General features: G+C 42.0%; 1 protein-coding gene across 7 annotated transcripts in view; it reads right to left on the reverse strand.

The window, feature by feature from the left end:
- The window catches only part of ncam1a (neural cell adhesion molecule 1a), a 274,256-nt gene extending 267,740 nt beyond the window's left edge, over positions 1-6,516 (reverse strand). For 5 of the 7 annotated variants that reach the window (XM_086309417.1, XM_086309413.1, XM_086309416.1 and 2 more), the window contains exon 1: positions 6,275-6,516. In XM_086309417.1, coding sequence (XP_086165543.1) covers positions 6,275-6,326 — 52 coding nt within the window. In that variant the 5' untranslated portion in view covers positions 6,327-6,516. The remainder of the gene's footprint in view (positions 1-6,274) is intronic. The other 2 variants (XM_086309419.1, XM_086309418.1) reach the window with 1 other exon arrangement.
- Between the last annotated feature and the right edge of the window lie 4,216 nt (positions 6,517-10,732).

The raw sequence follows: 10,732 nt of genomic DNA on the forward strand, positions 1-10,732 counted from the left end.
AACAGCACAGTTCCATTAAATATTAACAGTTTGGTGGAGCAATAACAGATTTTGCACAGATAAGCAAACCCATATGTGCAGGTACGTATTGTATATCTGTGGTACAGAGAGCAGTTTTTACAGCGGGAAATGCACTACATACACTTAATAACATCACACTGAAAAGAAATGTTGAGTGTCAGTAAACTAAATAATATTACTGACAAAAGACTGAGTGGAGTCTGGAAAGAATGAAGAACTGACATTAGTCACCATCACTCATCTCCTCAGTCCGGCTTTTTCCCTTGCTGCTGATGTGGAACCAGCAAGTGCAGATAACACTGAGGGGGTGGCTGCTGTCTCAGACTGTAGATAAGTCTAAAAGAATCTGCCAAATTCAAATATACTTGGCAACTCAAGCTAGCACCTAGGCTACAGACAGGCAGCTCTCATTTTAACTTGATTGTACTAGCCTAACAAATGTTCTGTGTTTGTGTAAAAGCATACCAACAGTGGATGTAAATAAGTGTTAACATCCTTTTCTATTAGTGAGATTAGGGACTTATAGTGGGTTCTGGCTGCAACGGCACTTAACGAGCATTGTTGTTGTCACATCTAAATGGACTGGTACTTGTTCAGTGCTTTTCTACTCAATTTGAGACCCCAAAGCGTTTTCTTACCACAAGCCTCATTCACCCATTCATACACACATTAACCTAAGTGGGGTTTTTTTCGTAATGTCCAAACACTCAGACTCCAATGGATGCATCGAGGGCAACTCGGGGTCCAGTATCTTGCCCAAGGATACTTCAACATGCAGAATGGAGGAGGCACAGATAAGGCCACCGACCTTCTGATTAGTACATGATCTACTCTACCTCCTGAACACACCCATCTAGAAAAATTATATCCAAGTGGCTGTACACAGGTCTTTGATAGTTGAGTGTCACTGTGTTTCATGTGACATGTTTGAATCGTGATCATGATGAAGTAAAGTTTATCACCAGTACTGTCTGGGGCAAACAGCAACCTCCAGGTCTGGAGAACGAAGCCAAGGCATAAGTGCCAAAAACTGCATTTCCTCTAATGCCCACTCAAAAAGCGAGCGAATCCACATAGAGTCCTGTGTTTAAAACAGCCAATTTCACAGGATTAAAAAGCATGTTTACAGCCTTGTACACAAAGCAGTTAGGGCCTCCATAGTTCCCCCCTTCGTGGCAAGTGTACAGGGGTGCATTTTCTAAAACCCATCCATCTGCATATTGGAGCTGGTGTGCAGATGGATGCTGTGACTGACAGGGGTTCCAACACAGACTGCTGGACTACTCAAAGTCAATTAATGCACCTCTCCACCATGTCTGTGCTGTTGTTGCCTGTTGGAGCATTTTAAAAGGAATTATCTAACAGACTGTGCTGTGTGGTACAAACGATTCAAGGAGTTTCTGCTTCAGTTTTAGTGAGTTAAATTTTTAGTATTTTAATAGTCTGCACTAATTAGCAGATAATGTAACTCAGACACACAGGGCTCTGTGTCTGTGCTGCTGTGTGGGCTGTTTTGAGTTGAACTCTCAGGGGAGAAAGGATGATATGACATATAATAAAAGCTGCAAAAGATGGAGATCAATAAACAAATCAAGGGGGGGGGGGGGGGGGAGCACAGCAAGAAGGGAAAAAAAGAAAGCTATAGGGCGAAAATGTAGACGCAGTAATGACTGGACTTTATGTAAATGTAGGCAGCAGCAAAGAACTCACATCTTGAGAATCAACTTGCAATTATGATGACAAGTCACTTGATCTGTTGCTCTCTTACATAAACTGTACGGCGACACAGGCATGCAGTATTTAGCTAAACAGAAGCTGAATCCAAGTAGGAGTACTGCTATAATCTGAACAGTCCATGTACTGACGAGAATTTGATCATAACAAGCCGTAATAGTACATTAGTACAAAGTGTCTCCAAGCCAAATGGTGCATGGACCAGAGTGCAACTACGGAGCAAAGCTTGAAAGAGCCAGAATCTAGTTTTATTTAAAGAGCGGACTAAAAATGCCTTATAATTTTCCTGTGTTTGGCTGCTTTTTCCAGTTCCCCTAAGTCAAAAATAGCCTGTATTATTTTCATAGTGGCTTTGAACCCACCACAGCAGTTAAAGTCCCATATGTTAGCCATTTAGGATTTGTGTATTTTCTCCCTCAAAATGTTAAGCTAAAGTTTTTCTTCCCTTCTGTAGTTCAGCTGACTGATTAAAGTACACACATGCTGCTTTACAGCCAGAACAGTACATGGATTTGCACTGCTTGCAGTTTCATATAACTGTATGAACTGAATGGCAAGTGCACATCAGCATCTAGCCTGCCTTCAGCCTGCAAACTTGTTGTTTCAGGAACAAAAAGAATAAAGAAATCCAACAGAGGCAATCCACTTTCAGCAAGAGAGAGAACACTCTGCCATTCTGTCAGATGCTAAAACACTGCACAGCGGTTTGCAATATCATGTGAAAAGGCGATTCAACTCAATAACATCCATTCGCTTCTCCTTTTTTTTTTTCAGGGTCGCGGGGGGCGCTGGAGCCTATCCCAGCTGTCATAGGGCGAGAGGCGGGGTACACCCTGGACCGGTCGCCAGTCTGTCGCAGGGCCAACACACAGGGACAGACAACCATTCGCGCTCACATTCACTCGCACATTTACACCTAACGGCAATTTGGATTTTCCAATTAACCTATCCCCACAAGCTGCATGTCTTTGGACGGTGGGAGGAAGCCGGAGTACCCGGAGGGAACCCACGCAAACACGGGGAGGACATGCAAACTCCACACAGAAAGACCCCGGCCTGATGTTGGAATTGAACTCAGGACCTTCTTGCTGTACGGCAACAGTGCTAACCACCGTGCCACCGTGCTGCCTAATTATGTAATTTGATCATAAATATATTTTATCCTCAAGTCAGACTAATCAATCAGGAATGCCCAGTAGTACATATTTTACATATTTGGTCAGTGCAGGGCGCTGCTGGACGATGCTGAGCTGCAGTGCAATAAAAGCCAGTTTAAACTTTTACTGGAAGGCAACCCTGCGTTGGTTTCTCTACAGCCAACAGCACAGAGCATGAAAGGGTTAAAAAAAAAAAAGAATAGAAATGCCTCAGATCTGTAACTTCACATTCTTGAAGTCATAAATCTGAGGCGGTGTCATTTTCACTTTAATAAACGGGGCTTCTTTTCCCCTCAGATTACCCTGCATCACCTTCTACTTTTTCCAGTTTCAAACTGATCACCACCATGGATGCGGTGGCTTAATTCAGTAACACAGTCAGAACGGGCACTGCACACTCGACTTGAATTTAAGTCGAGAAAGACTCCTAAAACTGCATTATAATGCAGTTACATCTTGGAAGGTGGTGTAGCTCTGCATTCTAATGTTTGGCGCGAGCCTCAAAAATGTAATTATCATCGAACTGGAACAGAAACTGGAAATCAATAAATGTAATTAAATTGCTCAGCCCTCAAAGTGTGTGATACTGTCATTACCCCTTCAATATACCCCGAGTCCATCAAATAATGCGATCAATTTATTTGAATTTCTCCTTGTTGCAAGAGGGTACAGCTAAGGCACAGTTGTCTAATTATCTCCCTCTTGGTTCCTTTCTCTTTCCCTCCCCTGCGGAGGCGCGGTAAATTGTGGGGGTGTCAGAATATTTCGGCAGGGTCATGAATCATATAGAAGAAATGAAAACATCCCAGCACCACTCTCTAAACCCACATCAGTGACAGGGTGCTGATTTGGAAATACCTCCAAAAATATTCTGGAAAACTTTCAAAAGCCAGCGCCAAGTGATGCAGTTTAAGGTTCATAGAAACCACAAACATCAGCCGGCACACGCATTATCCCAACACAGCCCATTAGATCCTCGCTCAGCTTGTTGAAAGTATTTTAAGTAGTTTTTTTTTCCCAACAGAAATCACAGCATTTTTTTTCCCAGCGATAAAAATGTAAAGTGCATTTTTTTGGTTGCTGTTTGTGAAGTGCAAAATGTCAAATCCTGTGTTTTAAAAGTTTGGACAGTAATCAATAAATCAATATTTTATATAACTTCAAGTATCAACATCACTATCACACTCAAAAACCACCAGATCATACAAACAAGAAAAACAAAAGCGGAGCCCCTTTGGGGGCACGCCCAGCACCACATGGAGGCCAGCTTAGGTTTTATGTACCAAAACAAGAAAAATACCATCCAACATACACAGTAATGATCCACCTTCTTCAAATTCTGTCGTCTTATCCACTCAATTTCCCCAGTCCACATTATTTTAGGCTATATACATTATTTTCCTGTGCGTAGACCCACATTCTTCATGCTCGATTTCCCTAAATTATGCAAAGACAGGGCTGTTGGCTTCAGCACAACTGTGAAATAAATGTATTATTTAGCCAGACCGAGACTACTGCATGGATAATTCAATACAGTCTCACAGTGCTACATCTATGAACTTTAAACTAATGATGCGTGCTCAGGGAAAAGTGACTTAACAGTCTACCCCAAATAATGTGTCATGGCCGTGTGGCACAAACACAAGGCAAGGAAAGGAAAGGAAGAAAGGAAAGGAGTCAAATGTCAATAAATCGAAACAGGCATAGCCAGATGATAGGCTACTTTTTTAGCACATGAAAAGATTTGCCTTCTGGTTATTTTAACTGTACCTTCAGTCATTTCATCCAGACTCAGTGGCTGTATTGGCTGCAGTTAATCTCAGTAGGGGAGAAGAAAATGCTTCTTTTTTTTATTTTGTTTTTTGCCATAGACAAGAAAAGCATAGACCTGTAGAGCACTGAGAAACAACAGTGCAACTGAGGCCCCAGGTTAGAATAATCATTTTACACCATAATGTACACTAAATTGAATCAAATTATAACATCAAACTATTCTTCCGCTCTCCAAGGACCCCTGGGGGTCCTCAAACTCCTCTTTGAGCACTCAGTTGCAGTGTATGGAATGGGGAGGTGAATGCAGGGAGGAGAGAAGGATGTGGGTGGTGGGAGAGGTGGGGGCTTTGGGGGGAAAATGGGTCCCCCTCCCGCCCTATATAACCATGAGAGCTCTGGGATTGGATGCTATTGTATACATTGAAAGACTATTCAGTCTACCTCACTGGATGACGAATTTCCCCTCAACCAACGAAATTAAAAAGTACGATCAAATCAGTCTGGGTCTGTGCCGAAGTCGACATCATTTTGCGCATGGAGGTTAGAAAAAAACAAGCACCTCGCTACTAAGTTAGAAACTACAGAGTCCTTTTTGGCCAGAAAAACAACAAAAACAGAGGCAATACCTCAGTGTCGACCTATATGATCAGAGCAGGGATGCAAAAACTAAACTCCCGCACGGACACATAGCACAGCTACTGGTTATGTGCCAAATCCGATCGTGGCACAAGTGGAAATTTGTGCGTGCATCTTATCGATCTATTCGATAGTTTTAAGCGCATGCGTACGGAAAACAAATTGAATATTAAGGTAATAAAGAGAAAAAAAGGGCAGTAAATCTGTTTCCAGTGGGCTAAAACAAAGCGTTCCCGCTAATAGCGATCGGCTCTCCGCATCCTCGGTGCGTCACGTCTGACCCAGCAGAACTGAGAAAGCCGAGGTGGACTTTTGAATGACAGTATATTCGTTTGCCGTTGACGTTTGCAGCGACTTAAGAGGCTATAAGCAATAAGCTGGCTGCTGACATAAAGGGGACCACAAAAAGCGCCCCACTACACCACCGGTCTCTGGAAGCATCCTCCTCTATTTACCCACAGGGACGAACTCAGGAGCTTAACTTCCACAGCACGCAGTACGAGTGGGGATTTTTATTATTATTATTAAAAATATGTTGCATAACTTAACTTAGGGAGAACAGTCACCCCGAATGAAAGAGACTGGTCGTCTGCACTTCTCTGTGTTGTGCAGGGATATTCAAAATGCACCGAGATACGCGCCTCTATCAAACTGTATAACCCCAAAACTGAATAAAATGCGCCCTGCTAAGTAATTCATGTCGCTTTCCCTCAGAGAGGGGGAGATGCCTCACTTTTTAGAGAACTTTTGGGATAACTGTGAATTTTGCAGCGCTCGAGCTCCAAATCCAGCGCCACTGTCCGGAGTCAGTGACAAGGATGGGACCAGAGGATGCTGCTCTAGAATCAACACGTCTCGGCCTGCGCTTTCACACAGATTTGCTTTGCCTACAGCTGGATATTAATCCCCACACAACCTAATATTAGACTAGAACAAGAAATAACTCATTTTACCTGCACAGCCGATGAATAACAATCCCCAGATGAGGTCCCTTATTTGAAGCATTGTAATGTGTCACACAGCTATTCTCCTTGAAGAGCAGACGCACTTTAAAACAAGAGAGGTGTCTCTAGTGATGGGGGGGAAACAGTCTTTCCAGGGACAACAACTGATACCAGGCGGATTTTTGGTCCTTCTTGCTACCCGTGTTCGCGCCGCGGCACAACGAGAGTGACAGGCTGAAACCGTAGCACGCACTCGCGCACGCATGCACTCAATAGATACCAGCACGAATTACTCCGCCCGGTAGGCTATAACCCCCCACACACAGAGAGACACACACGGAGGGGGCGGGCTGAGGTGAATTCAGTAACAAAGTAGTGCGCGGAGCTGTCTGTGCAGACGGCAGATGGTCACCAGAGGCTGTAATTCGGATTACTGAGCTTGCAAACCGGCTAACTATGGTTTAAAACACATAGAGTGACATATTGGTTCTAATTAAAAGTGTTATCCAGACTGCTAGAATAGCTTAATACTAAACGAATGACTGAATTTCCAAATAGTGATGGATAGTTCACAATGACAATATTTTATTCCATTTTATTTAAAAAAAAATAATAATAATTCTGAGGTGATATTGTTTATATTAATATATTAATATGGTTCGTATATGTGGTGAGTAGTGTTGTGAAGCATCTCAATAGCTACTGTTGGACAGTAATAAGCAGACACCCAGGGTGTTTTCTTTTTGTTTGTGGTCAGAAGTTTACATCCACTCATCATGTGCATGACTGTCATGGTAATTTGGGCCTTTCATTTCTTTGAACTGTTCTTTCACCAGGGTGAAATGACTGTACTTTTTCACTCACTGTGGGTGTATACACCACTCTGCATTTAATCATTAGTTACTATTAATCTCTGTCTCTCTTCCACAGCGTCTTTTGTCCTGTCTTCCTCCCATCACCCGCAACCAGTAGCGGCAGATGGCTGCCCCTCCCTTTGCCTGGCTCTGCTGGAGGTTTCTTCCTGTTAAATGGGAGTTTTTCCTTCCTGTTGTTGCCGACTGCTTGCTCAAAAGAAGTTGTTTGATTGTTTGGGTTTTGTCTCTACTATTATAAGTTCTTTCTTTTCGTAAGTGCTTTATATTGTTCTTACAATATAAAACACCTTGAGGTGACTGTTGTTGTGATCTGGAGCTATATAAATAAAATTGAGTTGCACAAGTTAGAATTTATTTTGGCTTTCCTCTAATCCACACAGGGTCAAACGTATTCATACAGGCTCAAATGTCTACATAGCCTCCCACTAAAAGTTAACAAGTTGCACCTCAAACAGATGGTTTTGAGGGCCATCAACAAGCTTTTTTCACAATTCTAACTGGATATTTGACGACTCTTCTCGGCAGAATGTGTAGAGTTCATTTAAATTGGCTGGCTTCCTTGCTCGCAAGTGCTTTCCTCAAATTTTCAGTAGGATTGAGGTTGGGGGCTTTGTGAAGGCCATCCCAGAAGCCTAATGTTAGCCCAGTTTATCCATTCCAAAACCAGTTGCAAAGTCTGTTTGGGATAAGTGTCCTGTCGAAACATCCAGCTGTGTTCAAATTTCAACCTGTGAGATGAAGAATAATTTGAATGTAGTCCTTTTTCATTATTCCATCCCCTTGGTGTAATGCACCAGTGCCAGTGTAAAGCTACCATGACTATGCTTGACAGTTGTTCTCAGGCTTGAAACATGCACCTTAGTCCTCCGCCTGTTACCTCTTATCATTGTGGCCAAATAGCTCAATTTTTGTGTTCAAAGACCACAAAGACTGACCATGAAAACCTTTCTCCAGAAGGCATTCGGTTTCTCCATGCGAGCAGCTGCAAATTTCATTCGAGCTGGAAGGTGTCAATTCTGGATCAGGGTTTTTTTCTTGATTGGGAACTTCTCAGTCCATGGCAATGTAAAAAAACTTGCTTCACTGTGGACACCAGTGTTGGTCAAGTTACTTGAAAAAAGTAATCAGTAACTAATTACTGATTACTTCCCCCAAAAAGTAATCCCGTTACTTTACTGATTACTTATTTTCAAAAGTAATTATTACTTAGTTACTTAGTTACTTTTTAAAAACACGATTTACAACCTGAATAGGTGATAAAGTGAGATCTTTCAGCCCAATTCTACTTTTTCTACATAATCCATCATACAAAATGTAATCAAATGAAAAACTCTCTTTTTAAAACTTGTTTTATTAGTTTTAATCTTTTAACTTTATGCATCAAGCAAAAAACAAATTATATGCAACATTCTCTGACTGGAAGAAATTTGTTTAACATTTAAACCTATTTTCTGCACATTCCAGCACATAAAATAAAATAGTTTTTTGTGTTTACACTCACTCTTTCAAATAAATGCAAGTGAAACACAGCAGAAAATAAATAAAATCAAAGACTAGCGGTCCTGTTGCTCTATTTTCACCTGTATAGCAGGAGTGGCGTAGGCGGAGGTTTACCCTGGTGCAGGTGTGCCGCAGCGGTCAGTTGAAGAATCCGCGAGTTTCTCTGTGAATTTCACATCACGTCGTAGCTACTCGGTGCTTGCTCGGAAGTTAAGGGGTTTTTTTCGCTGTAAAAAGAAGATTTCTTCCCACGCAGTGAATAGCGGACGCTAATGTTTTTGTCACTTTTTATGGAATCAAACTCAAAGTAAGGTCAGTACTTCCACGCTGCACGCTCATACTCTCTCCCACACTCGATATATGATCCATTGTTGATCTGCACACAGCTGTTGTCACGAACGTCGCACTCGCTTACGTCACTGTCATGACACACTCTCGCAAGAAAATCACAGTTTTAGTAACGCAGTGTGCTTATGGGAAAGTAACAGTAATCTAATTACCGTTTTTGCAATAGTAATCCCTTACTTTACTCGTTACTCGAAAAAAGTATTACAGTAACGCGCCCATCTCTGGTGGACACAGACACTGATACTTCAATTTCCAATTTCCAAGCATCCTTGATGGTTCTTCGGTTGTTACACACACTAACCATTTTCCTCTCATCTCAGGGTGATAGTTTGGATCTTCTTCCAGACCTTCCGACTCATTTGAATTACTTGTATTTGCATACAGTTTTTTGAACTGATGCTCTTGGAATCTGCAGTTGTTTAGAAATGGCTCCAAGAGATCTTCCCAGTTTGTGTAAATCTACAATTCTTATTTTTAGATATTTACTCAGTTCCCCATTGTTCTAAATGACTCATTGCCCCATCAAACCCCTTTGATGCTGGCAAAGGGAAACTACCAATTGCGCATTTTTTAGTGCCACTTATTAAAAGATTTTAAGTGAAGGTATGCATGCTTTTGCGACCGTGGCTCAGGGGGTTGGGAATCGCATCTGTAACCGGAAGGTCGCCGGTTCGATCCCTGGGCTCTCTGTCCTGGTCGTTGTGTCCTTGGGCAAGACACTTTACCCTACTTGCCTACTGGTGTTGGCCAGAGGGGCCGATGGCGCGATATGGCAGCCTCGCTTCTGTCAGTCTGCCCCAGGGCAGCTGTGGCTACAAATGTAGCTTGCCTCCACCAGTGTGTGAATGTGAGAGTGAATGAATAGTGGAATTGTAAAGCGCTTTGAGGTTCTCGAAAAGCGCTATATAAATGCAATCCATTATTATTATTATTATTATTTTGCTGTGTGTATCAGAAAAATTCAAACTAAATTCAAGACTGTTTTTCAGACATTAAAGATGTATATTGTAGACTCATCCCACAATGAAAAAACAAAACAAAAACAGTTCAAATAAACCATTAAAATCCCCAAATTGCCATGTCATTCATACCCATGATGAGTGCATGTAAACATCTGACCGCAGCTCCATATGCTACTGTGCATTTCCAGAGAAAAAAAAAGCTGATAACACAACACTGGCAAAAAGTCGCCCTATGTCAAACTTGTTAACACACAACTGCCACAACCAGCAGATAGAAGAAAAGTTAGCACTGATCTGAAACTGTGTTGGTGCCCACCTGCTGTATGCCAAATTCAATTGTCGCTCTATTGTCAGATCACAAACTCGGGAGTACGACTCCAAATGCTGTTAATGTTAATTTGTCTGCCTGCCATTTGGTGCCGGGCAGATAAGCTACAGCTGTGATCAGAGCTCCTTTGCTCAAAGCAACTTCCTGCTTCTGCTGCTGGAAACAATGCTGATGAGACTGCACACTGTGAAAGCATCACCACATTAACTACCTTTTTTTTGGATCCTGTTCTTCTGAATCCCTACATCTACTTGCCTCATCCGTGCAGTCCATGCATCCATCCTATGACCAGCAGGGATATTAAGATAAAGCACAAGCCTTATCTGTAAAAAACAAAAAAGCACTGTAGTCTGGGACACAATTTGATGACACAATATCAAAAATCAATTCTAACGTGATGTGTATTTTGTCTGAACTTGATGAACCTGTCAACGCTACATTTTCAAAAATGTGT

The sequence above is a fragment of the Aulonocara sp. 'chitande type north' Nkhata Bay genome, linkage group LG10, assembly GCF_057382095.1.
Source record: "Aulonocara sp. 'chitande type north' Nkhata Bay isolate Kocher_YH1m ecotype deep benthic linkage group LG10, A_spYH_male_GT1.1, whole genome shotgun sequence".
In the NCBI taxonomy this organism is placed as follows: domain Eukaryota; kingdom Metazoa; phylum Chordata; class Actinopteri; order Cichliformes; family Cichlidae; genus Aulonocara; species Aulonocara sp. 'chitande type north' Nkhata Bay.